This window comes from Pleurodeles waltl, chromosome 4_2, assembly GCF_031143425.1.
Source record: "Pleurodeles waltl isolate 20211129_DDA chromosome 4_2, aPleWal1.hap1.20221129, whole genome shotgun sequence".
NCBI lineage: Eukaryota > Metazoa > Chordata > Amphibia > Caudata > Salamandridae > Pleurodeles > Pleurodeles waltl.
This window is the reverse complement of record NC_090443.1, coordinates 294,888,787-294,905,608: the sequence shown is the minus strand read 5'-3', so window position 1 is coordinate 294,905,608 and position 16,822 is coordinate 294,888,787. Positions and strand designations below refer to the sequence as shown.

The window sequence follows — 16,822 nt, the reverse complement described above, 5'->3', positions numbered from 1 at the left end:
TCCCGCCTCGGCGGGTCTTGGGCTCAATTTCCTCGGACCTGATAATTCTCGCATCAGTGCCTAATCTAATTCATGGGTCCCACTCTGTAACTCTGGGCAATAGCTTGCTTAATCTCCACAACGGCCCCAACAGCGCTGGGATGCCTGGCTTCACCTTGGAGGTTGCCCAGGAGTGGGCACCTCACAGGGAAAAGCCAGGAGGGGTTCCACAGCGGTATGCGTACAGCGCCTTGAGACCCTAACGGGTGAGTAGTGCGCTATACAAGTTCGAAATTTACAATTTACAATGCAAGTGAAGACGTTCCCATGCAAAAAGAGTGTACCAGAGATAATGCAAGAAGCTTGCTGCTACTGGAATGGTCAGTCTCTGACAGTTAAGACTTTGGGGAAGTTGCTGGGAATTATGGCTTCCGGCATACCACTAATACCACATGTGAGGCTACACATGAGCCCAATCCAAGAATGATCCAGAGCCAATAGCCCTAAGAAGTGGGGAGTTAGGAAGATCTACTGGTTGTCACATAAAGAGTGCAGGAGGAAATGACGTTGTGGAACAGGGCGAATATAACAGTAGGAAGTCCCTTCATACTACTAACTCCAACAGTGACCATCACCATAACCCCTCACACATGAAATGGGGAGCTTGTCCAGCAATAGGCGCGTGGTGAGATGGCCTTCGTTTCTGAAATCCAATCTGCTTAACAATAAGCTCCGCGCCTTAGTTTCCTGTCATCAGCTCTTTGATGACTCTACTGTATTATCTCCCCCATAAGTTATGTCTTCCCATGTGGCTCTCTTTGCGGACCTCAAGGAGCTTTTTACTAAATCTCCTATAACCCAAAGAAAACCTTCTGTACCCAACTGCAAATGGTTTGATAAGGAGTGCCGGGAGGCCAAGAGCCTTCTGTCTAAAGCTCTAAAGTCAAAGAGCCGGGATGCCATTATACATGCGAGAAGAAACTACTTTTCTACTTGCAAGCTATCCAAACTTAAATATGAGGAAAACTTATGGGAATGTCTGGCGGAGGCGACCAGCGCTCGTGATGCCAAACTTTTCTGGACTCTGGTTTCACGTAGAGATCACGCCCTCTCGTTTATTCCTGAATGCCACAGTGATGCAGAAACTTGGCTCTCCCACTTTGGGGAACTGTACGGCTCTTGGCCGGATTCTGACAATACTCCTTCTGATTCTTTATTGTGTTATCCTGCTGTGCCACCCTTTACTTTAAAAGAAACAGAGCTGGCAATTTGTGCCCAAAGAACAGGGAAGGCTCCTCGCCCGGACGGTATCCCCTCGGATCTGTATAAATCAGACTTATTCGCATGGATCCGGTACATCAATAGGGTATCGAACATTGCTTTGACAACTTGATTTTAACCGGATTCGTGGAAGGTGGCAATCATTGTCCCCATTCACAAAAAAGGAGATAAGAACTCCCCAGGGAATTATAGACCCATTAGTTTATTAGACAACTTGCAAAAAATATTCTCTTTCCAGCTGCTATCCAGACTAAAACACTGGATAACGAAAAACCAGGTTTTAAGCCATCTCCAGGCTGGATTTAGGGACAATGTCAGTACCATTGACCAGGTCTTCCGATTTATTACCATCAAGTGGAAGATCGTAGACGCAGACCGAGGCCATCGATTTGTGGCCTTCGTTGATTTTAAATCTGCGTTCGACCTTGTCCCGCGCACTAAGCTCTGCGAGGTCCTGAGCAATACTGGTGTCCCGGGCTCCATGATCATCATTATCAAAGATCTTTACTCTGACAATTGTGCCAAAGTTCGCTGGGGTCTGGCTGGTGATCTGACCCCAGCTTTTTCAACAGCCCGTGGTGTGAGGCAGGAGTGCGTTCTATATGGTGCCGAACTTTGGGGCCATTGCAATTTGGCGAATCTGGCAGGGGCAGAAAATCAGTTCTTGAAAATGCTGTTAAAAGTTCCCTCCAGCACCCCATCTCTGCCCATCCGAATGGACTTAAACCTTTTCTCAGTCTCGCAGATTGCCGCTTTAAGGCCCCTGTTGTTTATGATCCGGTTATGGACAACAGACGCCCTTATTCCATTTCGTTGTGGGCTTCTTAAATTGGTGGGCCGTATTCCTATTATCAAAACCAAATGGTGTGCCTATGTCGAACGATCCTTAACTCATCTCGGTCTAGGGTCCTATTGGCAGGATCCTTCCTCCATTCCTAAAAATGCTGTGCAGTTGCTGAAGGATGCTTTTTGGCACAATGTCCAGATTGTTCAATTTGCCAAGATTGTTCCGTTGTCTATGTCTGATAGTTATTTATCAGTCAAATGCCATTACGAATTTGAACCCTTTATGGACGTAGCACTATCTCCATTCGCACGTGCCCTTTTTATTAGGTTTAGAATAGGGTCTCTCCCTCTGTGCTCTCTAACGCACAAATGGTCCAGTTCCACCACTAGATCTAAGTTCTGCCCGATGGGTTGTAAAAGTGAAGAGTCTGTTTCACATGTTTTTTTTCATTGCCATGCATACCACAAACAAAGAGCTCTTTGGATCATCCCGCTTTGCAAACACATAGGTGTCGGGTCCTGTCTTCATGTTGAGAGAATTTTAAAATTTGATTCATCTGTCCAGATAGTTTTTCCAGTGGCAGCATTTCTTGAATCAATCTGGCGTTTTAGATTAGCAATTTTACAGAACAAGACTGGGTAGCTAATTCTTAGATTTATTTATGTATATTTATTGAATTTTGATGTATGATTTTAGCTCTCAATTTGTAGTACATAGATATTGTCTCACTACACTATTGAGTGGAATTTTCTATTATTGGGAGACACATACTTTGTTGTATATTTTGTTTGGATCTTAACTTTCTTCAATCTTTTTAACTTTTTTATTGTGTTTATATCTTTAGTGTTTTTTTTCTCTTTTAAAATTTGATGTGCCTTGTACTTTTATGGTATGTTTTTACCTACCAAAATAAAGTTAGATGATGATGAAATGGGGAGCTTGTATGGAGCAGCTCAGCATCGTAGGAGTCTGGAAATCAGAGGAAAATAAGAGTGTAAGAGTGAAACTAAGAGTGTTCCTAGCCTTAAAAGCCTTTCAAAAGCAGTTATGGGGCAAATCAATACAAATTCAAACTGACAACACAATAACAGTGTTCTACCTCAACAAGCGGGGGGGAACCAAGGGCCTTCGCCTTATCACAGAAGGTTTTAATGTTGGCCATCCAGAAACAGATGACCATAACCGCAATACATATACTAGGGGTACACAGCATAGAAGCAGGCAAACTGTGCAGATAAGAGTCTGCATCACACGAGTGGGAGCTGAATCAGGCAGTGGTCAAGAAGGACTTCTGAAAGTGGGGGACACCAGAAATACACCTGTTCGCAACACCAGAAAATGCAAAATGCAGTTCTTTGCTTTCAGACACCCACCCTACCACCACCACCACCACCTAGAGAATGTGCACCCCGATCAAACTGTTATCACTAGCAGCAGTGGTTGCCGCAAATATCAAGGGGAGGGGCCAGAGTGGATGACGGGGACTGGAGGGGGGGGGGAGGCATTTTTTTTTTTTTTAAGGAGAAGCACTTGCTTTTCGTTGCTGCCGTCCTCTCCTGCTGCCTTGCTTGTCCTCCTTTTCTGTTCTGGTGTCCTAGCGAATGCTGGGATACCAGAACAGAAAAGAACAGGCTCCCAGAAATCTTGGCACTGCTTTCATGCTCAAACTAGAATGAAAGAAGTGTCAGGATTGGTCTGAGCAGCTTGACTGCCGCTCAGACACAATCGTGGGGCCTGTGCAGTTTCTCCAGACTGGCTGTGTACACAGCAAGGCATGAGAAACCTAAGTGCTCATGTGTGTTTTGATGGCCATCTTAGGCCGTCCAAACACACATGGGCACTTATTGCACTGAAGTCCTCATCCCCTGCCCCTCCCTGCAACTGCTGGCTTAGCCAACAGCAGAAAAATAAAAAGGTATTCAAACATCGTTTTATTTTTCTGCTGCTGGCTCTTAGCCAGTGTGGCGACTCTCCTCCGCCATTGCGAAGGAGCCACCCCTGATCACTAATGATCAACAAGTGTAGACGTTCACAGATGTCGTTAATACTCCTTGCTCCCTAGTGCGCATGTCAAGCCTGGTTCTGAGATCTGATAGAGATGGCGCACAACAACGTACAGAGACTCTGTGTTCTCCACCAGGAACCAAACACACGGAGTCTGGTTCAGACATTTGGGACTCCCAAAGAAGTCAGTGGCAGTCTTCAGGGAAGCGAGAATGCGGACAACAAGGGAATGCTACACAGCAAAATGGGAGCAATACACTAGGTTGTACCAAAAATATGGCTTTTTTCAGGAGAGGACTTTGGAGACTACAATCCTCAGATATCTTACACATCTAATAGACAACATGCTGTATAACAGGGTATAGTTGCTTAAACAATAGGATACATAGGAGGAAGCTTCTTCACTGCACCAGACAGTTACTAGAAGGAGCCAAAAGCATAGCCCCACCATGGAGTGCGCCTACACCCATGTCGAACCTAAACGTGGTGCTTGCCCAGTTGATTAAGGAATTATTTGAACCACTCCACATAGCTACTTTAAAATTCATGACGCGCAAGACAGCCTTTCTAATAGCAATGACATTGCTATGCAGGGTAAGCGAGCTGCAAGCACTCACTATACAGGATCCATGCCTGCAAATACACAAGGACAGGTTAGCCATGAGGACCAACCCATGCTTACTGCCTAAGCTCATATCTCAGTTTCACATAAACCAAGATAAGTAGCCTTTTTTAAGAACCAAAGGCTCAGGCTGAAAGAGCCCTACATATAGTGGATGCATGCATTACCTGGAGAAGAAAAACACAATCAAGAAAGTGAAGCAGTTATTTGTATCGTTATCAGATAAGAGCAGTGGAATGCCAGTTACCAAGAACACCATTGCAAGGTGGCCAGCTCAGACAATCCAAGTGTATCACAAAAGGGCTTGTATACAACTGGAAACAAGACCAACAGCATACTTAACAAGAAATAAAGGTGCCACTTTAGCCTTCACGGCGAACGTCCCAATAAGTGACGTCTGAATAGTAGCCACATGTTCGTCCATTCACGCATTCACAATACACTGCAGCATCGACATTGAAGTGAATAGGGAGGTATAAGTCGGGCAGACTACTAAAACATTAATTTGCAAGCTCAACCTCTTTTGTAACAAAACCACCTCAGTGAGGAAACTGCTATGAAATCAGTGCACAGCCTGTGAATCCTGAAAAGATTCATGCCATAAACCAAATAGTTACTTACTGGTAGGAGTAGTTTTGCAGGTTGAAGAATTTTCTGAGTTTCACATGCAACTCACGGACTCCCCAAGAAAAGAGAGGAGAAAAGAAAAACAAGAGCAAAGATAGTAGAAGTCAAGAGAAGCCAAGGGGAGATTAAGATGGTTAAAAAATGGCCAGAACAAATAATCCGAAGATGGTGATCACACAAAGGGGAGAAGGTTGGACTAGGCATCAAATGCTGGAAACAGTCGATGCCCAACTACAACTACAAAAACAGAGTGCAGGAGGAGAGTCCCAGACTGAACTACTAAATAGTGAAATAATACACAGCATGTGAATCCAGAAAATTCTTCAAGCTGCAAAACTGTTCTTACTGGTAAGTAGCCATTTTTTTTACAACTTATTTACAAGCATTTGATCTTTCATAGATTCTCTTGGTGGAATCAGACTAGCAAACCGTATATTACACTAATGACAATGCAAGGTGGTGGAAGCTGGGCACGAGGCCGAACTTACCGACAAGTGCTGGAAGCCCCCCTGTCTTATTGATGTTTACATTTCCTTTTCTGCTGCCACCTCTAGCTAGGCAGTAGCGCTGCATAAGTGTTCTATATATGTGTTGCATAACAGATGGTGGTAGAACAGTACCTGTCTTGTTGTTCCCTGTTTAGGAAAGGGGCAAAGTTTGGTTGGATTCCTGTAGGCAACAGCAGGCTTTCCACAGTCCATTGTCCTGTCAGTGTAGAATCGGAACCAATGGAATGCACCACCTTCCCTGCAACATTTGTAGGGGGATTCACACTAAAGACTCCCTCTGGCTTCTTAAGGTGAAAGACGTTTGATAGATGAACAATGTATCTTGGGTTTGTCAGGAAGGTAACCTTGTCTCTGTGAAGGTGTATATGTGATCTGTGTGAAAGCTTTAATCTCGCTGACCATTCTGGCTGAGGTGAGTGCCAAAATGGACATAACTGGTACAGGGGCACATTGGTGCAGTAAATGCATAGCATTAGAAGTGCATGGTTGGGGGCCCTTTAGGAATGTTAATAAATTAAAGAAAATTGTAGTTTTTCCCTTTCTGGTGCATCCTTCGTCTAAGGGATGGAATATGAAAAAAGAGTAAGGCCGAACTGATAATAAAACTCAGACTAGGATATAATGGAACTGAATAAAATTAATTAAATGAATTACACTTTTGTTGATCAATTACCCAAAGTTTATATTGCAAGTTCATGATAATGTTCCCTGCAGATTGAAATGCTAACCCATGAAATGAAAACTATTTGAATTAAATTGTTGTGTTGAGGCTTGCATAGATTAAATCCACTATATATTTGCTAGTCAAGGCATTTAAAGATGATCACACTCCACCTGACCCTAAGTAATCCAGAGAGCATTCAGAGAAAAGAGGAAGTACTGTTTGTTCACCATAAGTATTTTAAATGGCCCCATTTTTAAGTCTCCCATGAGACTGCGCATGCAAGATCTTTTGTTTGTTTTGTAAAAAAAAAAAAGCTTAAAGCTCAACCTTTACTTACCATTGGTTGCCTAGTCACTTATTTCCTTGCTTCTCATTGGTCAGCACATGCAGGTTTCACTTTGCCTTCATGCGTTTGGTCGTTACATGGAGCATGCACCTAGTAGTGCTTTTCATTTTTTTTAGCTCAGTGTCCTTCCACTGGGTGCATGCTTTCAGAGGTACATTTTTCAAATTTACTTCAAGCACACACCATAAGAGTGAATATGTCTTGTAGACTGTTTCCCACCCTCCCTGTTTTATTTGACCCGTTCCCCTTCTGCTGTCTGTGATTGTTGCCTGCCCTTCTCCCAGGGTTCCTTATGTTGCTTACTCCTCCCGGCCTTTGCATTTCATTATTTGATGCCTCTCACTTGTCTAGCCCTCAGGCGAGACCTGTTGGCTTTGCCATGCTTGTTAGTTTCAGGGAAAAAGTACAAGGGTGTAGTTTTTTTTTTGGGGGGGGGGTTCTTTCTTTCTGTGAAAAGGTAATTTGTTGAGTTTCCTGGAGGAGTTCTCTTGAGTTCTTGGCAGATCATACCTTAGGGGTGTTGTTTGATGTCTTGATGCTTGTCTTCTGTCCTGAGTCGCAGTCAGTGGACCTGGATGAATTATGTTGTTGTCTGGTTTCTTGTTCACCTACAAGTCATTCTGCCCTTGGTGGGGTCATTTGACCTGAACCTAAACATACAATTATCTCCCCCACCTTTTTTTGCAAAAATTATGGACAGTTGTTGCCATTGAAGCTTTTGGGTGTGGTTCTGCGTCATGGGAATTATTGTGACTGGTACAAAAATTCTAATTGGGTTGGCAGAAAGTTTTCTGTGATCATGATTCCTTGACAGAGAATTATTAATTAGGTCACAAATGTGTCCTTGCGTGTGCACGTAGACTACAGGCAGTCGCATCTCAAACATTTGTGTTGTCTTACAGCTGCCTTTTCTTTGAATGGATGATTCAGAGGGTGCAGCAGATGGTATTCATGTGGCTTTAGTGAATTTCTAACAAATTACTACATATTTTCTCTCTCCAGCATAGAGCTCCAGTTGCAGGAGCTGAGCCCCAGTATCCGCAGCGGGGTGTACTCCCACATCGAGGCCTTTGTCCCATGCAATAAAGATTCCCTGATTAAACGTCTGAAGAAACTCCACCTCAATGTTCAGGTACGATATACCATATCTCTGTATGCCTTCTTGAGACACAGAATTACTCATGTCAATGTGAAGTGAGAAACTCCACATCCTGCTGCTTGCAGTGTATTAGTCTGGCTTAATACAAATTTCTAATTTGTGTATAGCACAGGGAGGTTAAAAGGGTAACATTCTGTCTCTAGGGACTGGCATAAGCTTAGTATTGGAACTTGCTTGGCTCCTGCAGGTAAAGAAGAATGCATCTGGTCAACAAATCTAGCTTCTGATGGATACAACTACCTGTGGATTCCTCACCTTATGAATTCGATCCTTGCGCCAGCATCCAACGGAAAGGCTTCTTCCTAGCTGTCTACGTCGATGAGGACGTCGTAATGGCACGGCTCCACGTGACTCCGTCTGACGTCAACGTGCCAATAAGAGGTCCTCGTCGGCGTACTGACGTCAGTTTTCCTTTTTTCCGCGCCTTCGACGCCAACAGTTTTTCTTCCTGGCTCGTTGGTAACTAACGATTTTTGGAGGTTACAATGTCGCTTCCGAAGAAGTCCGGTTTCAAGCCGTGTAGAGAATGCGGGGGTCGGATGTCAGTGACCGACCCCCACTTTGACTGTATTTGGTGTCTTAGTTCCGAACATGATGTGGAAGGTTGCTCTTCGTGTCAGAGCATGAATCCAAAAGCTCTGAAGGAGCGCGAGGCAAAGCTCTTCTTAGCCAAAGCAAATAGAAGGGCCATAAAAAGGATTCCTCCCATGCTTCTCCCAAAAAGCATAAGAAGCGGCGTCGTCATGACTCTCAGCGCCGTCATGACTCTCGGCGCCGTTCGGAGTGGAGCAGATCGAGGAGTCGTCGAGGTCTCGTTCTTCACGGCACCAGAAGACATGGGAGATGAGTCCTACTGTCACGCCTCAGCAGGAGAGTCCGGAGTTGTCACCGGCGCCTTCAGTTTTTGAGGTCACTCAATGTAGCCCTCACTTTTCGCCGGCGCCGAGGGATCCTGATGTTCAGCAGACATCTGCACAGCAGTACTCGGCTTTCCCGACTCCAGGGACGGATCCGGCCTCATTTTTGAATGCGATGTATGCTGTTTTTCAATCCATGGCCCCTGCTGGTGCACCGGCGGGTCCCACGGGGCCATTGGCATTCAATTTGGGCTCACCGGCGTCGTACAGGGCTGCTCCATTCATGCCCTTCTGCCCTACAGAGACTGGCGGTTCGGCACCTAGGGTCTCCCCTGGCAGGAGTCCTCCACCTGTGACTGTGGACCCGTCTGCACGTCAACCGACTCCTTCTCCGCGCCATCCGGCGTCGTTGTTGTCTCCATCCAGACCGGCTCCATCTCCTTCCGGCCATTCGACTTCGAGAAGGTCATCTGCTGACTTCGTGTCGGCGCTGGCACCGGCGCCGGTTCAGTCTAGGAGCCTTCCTGGCCCTATTCGGGGTTCGAGATCGACGCCGGCCCTGGAAACACATCTTAGATCTCGTAGGAAGGCATTGAGACTTCTGGAGGAGGAGGAATACAGACAGCTTGAGGAAGGCGAGATCGAGCCTTTTGATGACTTCCAGGGTCTTGCCACTGCAAGTGGTTTGGATACTTCCCCGGAGTGGGACATTGCGTCTCCGGGGGAGTTTACTGAAGAGACCGCTTCCTTCCATGCAGTGGTGAGGAAGGCAGCTGAGTATCTGGATTTGCCTTTGTCCGCGGCAGAAGTAAAAACTAACCTGCTCACATCTACTTAATCCCTCTTCGCCCAGTGCTGACCCTTTGCTGCCTTTCAATGAGGCTTTGACTGAGCCTATTTTGGACCTGTGGAAAAAGCCAGTGACATCTCCTGCTGTGAACAGAGCAGTGGCGAGGAAACATAGAAGTGCCCCAGGAGATCTGGTTTTTCTGTCTCGTCACCCGACTCCGGAGAGCTTGTTAGTTTAGGCATCATGTTCTGCAAAGACTGCCCCTGGGCCATTCCCTGGAGTTCCGACTGATAGGGAATCCACAAGGATGGAGCAGTCTTCAAAGAAGATTTTTTCATCTTGCAGCATGGCCCTTAAAGCTACCAATTCCACCTGTGTGCTAGGCAGATACATCCATGCCCTAATGGACTCTGCTAAGGAGATGGCGAGGGATCTGCCACAGGAGATGCAGAAATTATTTGGGTCCCTTTTCTTGGATGCTCAAGCTGCTGCACAGCAGATTATACAATCTGGCCTGGATACCTTGGATTCCATTGCCAGAGCCATGGGAACATCGGTGGCTACAAGGAGGCATGCCTGGTTAAGGTCCCCTGGTTTCTCATCAGACGTACAATCCACCTTAATGGACCTTCCGTTTGACGGGGAAAAGCTGTTTGGGGACAAGGCAGACTCTGCCCTTGAACGGTTTAAGGACTGTCTGGCTACAGCTAAGTCCCTGGGATTACAGGCCTCTACTACAACGCCTTATAGACCTTTTCGTAGGTTTCGAGGGTTCATTCGAGGATCTGCCTTTCGAAGGTCACAGTCTTACGCCCAGCAACCTGCCAATCCGCCCTATCGTGCCTTTAGAGGGTGGGGTAGGGGTAGGGCTAGAGGTCCAGCCCAGCAGCTCTCTTCTTATTCCTCCTCCTTTGGTGGACAACAGCCGAAGCAACCCTAGTTTTCCCCACTTTATCAGCCATACTTCTCCTGTAGGGGGAAGATTGAGTCTTTTTCTGCAGAAATGGAGGTCAATTATAACACTCGTGGGTGCTAGGAATTGTGGAAAAGGGCCATGCCCTCCCCTTTCAGGAGTTCCCTCCTCCCTTGTCCCTCCTTTTGTTCAGAAGACTATCTTCTGTTGTTGCAGCAGGAGGTTTTCACCATGTTGTCAAAGGGCGCTATAGAGTTGGTGCCGTTGCAGGAAATGGGTCAGGGGTGTTATTCAAGATATTTCCTGATTCCCAAAGTGGACGGTCGGTTGCGGCCGATCCTAGACTTGAGGATTTTGAATTTGTTCCTCAAGCAGGAAAAATTCAAAATGCTGACCCTAGCACAGGTGCTATTGGCGTTGAACGAAGGAGACTGGATGGTGTCTGTTGACTTGCAGGACACGTACTTTCATGTTCCTATAATCAAGTCGCACAGGAAGTATCTCCGTTTTGTGGTCGGATCGCAACACTACCAGTTTGCTGTCCTTCCTTTTGGACTTACTTCAGTACCTCAGGTTTTCACGAAGGTGATGTCAGTTGTTGCAGAACATCTCAGAAGGAGGGAGGTAGCAGTTTTTCCCTACCTGGACGATTGGTTGATCAAAGCCAAGTCTCCAGAGCTTGTGTTGTCTCATCTGCGAATGACAATCCAGTTATTGTTCGATCTGGGTCTTTCTGTAAATTTGCCCAAATCTCACCTGGAGCCCTCTCAACGCCTCCTGTTCGTAGGAGCGGTACTGGACGCGACAATGTTTCGGGCCTACCCCCCGCCTCAGCGGGTTCTGGACATTCAGGCGCTGATTCCGTTGTTTCAAATTGGAGCGGCAGTTCCAGTCCTCAAGGTCTTACGCCTGCTAGGTCTGTTTGCTTCTTGCATTCTGTTGGTCACTCATGCTCGCTGGCATATGAGGGCTCTTCAGTGGTGCCTCCGCAGACAGTGGTTCCAGCACAAGGGGGATCTCAGGGATTCAATAAAGATTTCCAAGGATGCTGTAGCGGATCTTCTTTGGTGGGCAGAGGATGGCAACCTTTCCCAAGGAAAACCGTTTTCACTGCCTCCTCCAGTGGCCACAGTGATTTTGGATGCTTCCACTCTAGGGTGGGGAGCTCATCTGGGGACCTGGAGATCAAGGGTCATTGGTCTCCAGCGGAACAGATGTTGCATATCAATCTGTTGGAATTTGGGGCGGTACGTTTGGCGCTCAAGGCCTTCCTCCCTTCCCTTCGCGGTCCGTCAGTTCAAATCCTGACGGACAACACTACCGCGATGTGGTATATAAACAAGCAGGGAGGAGTGAGGTCGTACCTTCTCTGCAGAGACGCCCTGCGACTCTGGTCCTGAGCTCAGGACCATCAGATTTGCTTAATGGCAAATCATTTGGCCGGGGTGCTGAATGTATGTGCGGACGGTCTCAGTCGTCACTTCTCATTAGATCACGAGTGGCGTCTCCATCCGGATCTAGTCCTCCACATCTTCGGGATGTGGGGTACTCCTCAGGTGGATTTATTCGCCACTTGGGAGAACGCGCATTGCCCGTTATTCGGCAGCCTCCAGTATCCGATGCAAGGGGCGTTGGGGGGACGCGTTTCAGATGTCCTTGAGCGGCCAGTTGCTTTACGCGTTTCCTCCCATACCCTTGATTCCTTGGGTTCTGAGGAATGTTTGTCAGGATCGGGCCAAAGTCATCTTGGTGGCTCCGGACTGGCCGAGAAGGGTATAGTATACAGACCTGCTTCAACTCTCTCAGTACCCTCCGCTCCGTCTCCCTCTCAGGGCAGACCTCCTCTCACAATCGCAGGGGCAGGTTTTACACCCCCACCTCCAGAGCCTGCACCTTCATGCCTGGAGATTGAACGGGGCAACCTGAGTTCTTTTTCTCTCCCTCCAGATGTAGTGGATGTTAGTCTCTCGTCCAGGCGACACTCCACTAAATCTATTTATGCCGGTAGGTGGGCAAAATGTGTACTGTGGTGTGGAGAGAACCAAAATGATCCCTTAAAAGCCCACCTTTCAGATGTACTTTTGTTTATTCTTAGTTTGGCGAAGAAAGGCTGTGCGATAGCTACAATTAAGGGTTACTTGGCAGCTCTGTCAGCATTTCTTTGCCTTCCGGACCAGCCATCTTTATTTAAGTCTCCAATTGTAAATCGGTTCCTTAAGGGTTTGGTGAATAGGTTTCCTCCTACTCCCTTTCACATGCCTCAGTGGGATTTAAATCTTGTTTTGACATTCTTAATGGGTTCGCCTTTTGAGCCCATGCATTCATGTCCGTTGAGATATTTAGTCTTGAAGACCGTTTTCTTAATCGCAATCACTTCTGCCAGGAGGATTGGAGAGCTTCAGGCACTTTCCGTTAAGCCTCCTTTTACCATGTTTTTCCCTGATAAAGTGGTTCTAAAAACCAGGGCTGCTTTTCTACCGAAAGTTGTCACCCCTTTTCATATAGGGCAAACTATCACTCTACCTGCCTTTTACCCTCCTCCCCACCCGTCTAAAGAAGAAGAGGCTCCATAGGTTGGACCCTAAGAGGGCCCTGAGTTTTTACCTAGAGACGACTACGGACTTTCGCTTAGATGATCAACTGTTTGTTGGGTATGCTGGACAGCGAAAGGGCAGAGCGGTCCAGAAAAGAACACACTCCAGGTGGGTCATCTTGTGTATTAAGATTTGTTACTCTCTGGCGAAAAAAGTCCCTCCTGAAGGTATCAGGGCCCACTCTACTAGGGCTAAGTCTGCATCCTCGGCTCTAGCGAGAGGAGTTCCGTTAATAGATATATGTAAAGCGGCAACTTGGGCGTCCCTCCATACTTTCGTGAAACATTATTGTTTGGACTCTGAGATGAGGAGGGACGGTCATTTTGCTCGCTCAGTATTGCAAGATTTCTTGGTGTAATCAGGCGGGCACCCACCACTGAGTGCGGTACTGCTTGGGACTCTATTCATAAGGTGAGGAATCCACAGGTAGTTGTATCCATCAGAAGAACAAGTTACTTACCTTCCGTAACGCTTTTTCTGGTGGATACACTAACTACCTGTGGATTCCCCACGGTCCCTCCCGCCTCCCTGTTGCCTGCCTGGTTACACTCTTATCTTGCAGTTTTTTGATTAATATTTCTTCTTATATTTATATATTTGTATATATATATATATCTATATATATATATCTACATATTTTTGTATATTCATGTATTTAAGGTGATAATGTAAATATATGGATTCAATGGACAAGATTTTTGTGTTTTGTATATGTTTATATATATCAATTTTCATGGTCGGTTTACACCTGTTAGCCTTAAGGGCACAAAAAAAATGAGGTGAAACTGACGTCAGTACGAGGACCTCTTATTTGCACGTTGACGTTAGACGGAGTCACGTGGAGCCGTGCCATTATGACGTCCTCGTCGACAGCTAGGAAGAAGACTTTCCGTTGGATGCTGGCGCAAGGATCGAATTCATAAGGTGAGGAATCCACAGGTAGTTAGTGTATCCACCAGAAAAAGCGTTACCGAAGGTAAGTAACTTGTTCTTCTGAAGAAGTGCTTTTAGGAGTGTGTGAACGGTTGTTGGTGTCTGTCTGCATGGTAGACCTATGGCTTCTTGATGAATCAGTGATGTTGACCCAGACATGTATGTAGGTGACCACCTGCTGTCTAAGTTTGGAGTCTAGCTTTATGAAGGGACTCTGGTATGTATGGGTAATGTATTTGTACTTCATTGCAGAGCTAGTTTAATTTTCCCTTCATTTCCAATGCAGTTATGCATACATGCTTGTTTCTGATAGATTGTTAACCGTAGATTCCTCCACTTTTGAATGTTCCTCAGGCGACAGACTGGATCCAGAAACTTTGCAGTAGTACCTCTGCGCGCCAATAGATGATGCCTCGCTTCTCCGCGCGGACGCTGTGCTCCATGTGACATGAGCCAATATAGGCACCACTTCTGTGAGCTGACCTCAGGTCCTTACTTCTATGCCATCGGACACAGATATGCACTACCTCTTTTCTCTATTTTCTGCATGCAGAAGAAATGTCACCTTCCACAACAACAGGTTTTAAGCCATGTAAGAACTTTCTCAAACCAATTCTGTGACAGATCCTCATCGATTTGCCTGTGGGAAAGTCCCTACTCAAAGGCCTGCAGTGAATATTTGTAGATTAACTCGAAAGCCATAGGATACAGCAAGGCAAAACTTTACATCACCAATCACCGGAGACTGTGCAACCGGGCAGGTTAAAGTCTTAAAAATTCTGTCCTGTTCGAGATCAGTAAGCTTTACAAGTTGTTCCAGATCTTCTTGATAAGTCATCGGCTAAGTTGGAGGAAAAAACACAACAAATCTAGGTAGAACTCTTCCCCTTCTCGCTGCTTGCAAACTGCTGAGAAGGCATGGGGGCAGCACTGTTCCTCCCGTTCACGCTCTCAAAGTCACTTGACTTCAGAGCTTCTCCCGCAACTTGTCCCGGCACAACTAGAGTTTCTGGAGCCATCTGCCACTCCAAAACAGATTAAAGAGTTCTGCATTGCTATACTCCAACTCTTTGGATCCTTTCTGACTTTATTTGGTGCACCTGCAGGCCCTAAAGAGCCAATAAGTTCCTCACCTAAAATACGTTTGATTTGTTCGCTCTCGGAGGCATTTGGACCCTCCGAGTTCACGGGGCCGCCTATGGCTCCATTTCTGACACTGGTGCCACAGCCCCCCACTCGTCACCTGCACTTCTATGGCAGTGAACACTCCAGTTGTCCTCTGATGCAAGGTCTGTGCTAGTTCGGCGGCAATGGAGGCGCCCCACTCCCTCTACTGGATGAATGTACACCCTACATTCCCTGTTCGGCACAATGGCTATTATGTGAGAGATGAGACTGGCCAGCCATACCGTCAGGAGAATTGTTATGACAACCTTCATGAGGCTCCCTCTCAGCCCCCAGTCCTTTTACTGAGGAGAGTGCTTCTTACATCATAGTAATAGATAGGGCAGCCAAAGAGCTTGACCTCCACCTCCCCACCTTGGAGGTCAAAACCAATATCCTGACGGACGTTGGCCAACTGGTACAAATATCCACTGAAGCCCTCCTGTCTTTTAACAAGGCGCTTAATGATACCTTGTTGGGGGCAAGGGCCAGATCCTGACCTTGCCACACCCAGTCAGCTGCCAGATTGCACATTGCCATTGCCTTCCTGGTAACGCTGTGTGTTTATCGCAGCACCCCTCCCCCAAAAACTTGGTGGTGCAAGAGTCTACTAGCAGGACTAACCAAACGCCTTCACAACTACCGCCTCCTAGCTCCCATCTGATAAGGAGTCAACATGGATTGAGAAGTTTGCAAAGTGATTCTTCTTGTCCACTAGTTTGGCGTATCAATCTGTTTATGCCTGCTGCCTCCTGGAGCCCTATTTCCAAACCTTTTGGGATTTGGTGGCTCTAGACCTCCCAGGTGTCCCGAAGATCTCACTTATTCTCATCCATGCTATACATGAAAGCCATAGCCTGCCAAGTTCACAATTCAGTGTGCCTTGAACACCATTGATTTCATCGGAAGGTTCATTGGCACCAGTGTCTCCGTTTGCTGCCATGCTTGACTGTGGTCAACCAGCTTTTCAGGTGATGTCCAGCCATCTCTCGTGGACACGCCTTTTGACAGGACTCGTCTGATAGGGAAGAAGGTAGATGCTGCTCTGGAGCAGTTCAAAGAGTAGGGCACCTACACGGTCTCTAGGCCTATCTGCATCTCCTTGCTAACTGCATCAACCCCATTGTTCCTTTCACAGCTTCAGCTGAGGTGTCCCATACTACCAGCCAAGCCAACCTCATCAAGGTGCCCAGCAGTTGCCCAGTTGAGGCTGTGATGCCTACTGCCCTGCAGTAAAAGTCAACCTGTTGCCCGTCTTATACCCACTCTGGAACTCCACCTGCCAAAACCTTTTAGTGTGCCCTTAACTGTGCACAACCACTCAGGAGGCAGGATGTAAATTCTTGCTGGTTTGGCAGGCCGTAACAGACTGGTTGGTCCTGCAAATTGTTCAGAAAGGATATGCCCAACCCTTCTTTTTCACGATGCCGACCCTTCCACCAAACCACTGACTGAGGACCATCTATTTATTTTGCAGCAGAAAGTGCTATCCTTAGGCCAAAGAGGATATCAAGAGGGTGCCCGGGCCAGATGTATGGCGTGGTTGTTTAACTCTCTAGTTCCTGGTGCCCAAGAAGGACTGAGGCATTTGTC

At 46.7% G+C, this 16,822-nt stretch overlaps 1 protein-coding gene across 1 annotated transcript in view; it reads left to right on the top strand.

Annotated features, from left to right (window-relative positions):
• UBN2 (ubinuclein 2) overlaps window positions 1-16,822 on the top strand; it is a 588,508-nt gene that overhangs the window by 231,029 nt on the left and 340,657 nt on the right. The window contains exon 8 of the mRNA XM_069231231.1: window positions 7,822-7,951. Within this exon, the coding sequence (XP_069087332.1) occupies window positions 7,822-7,951 (130 nt within the window). The remainder of the gene's footprint in view (window positions 1-7,821; window positions 7,952-16,822) is intronic.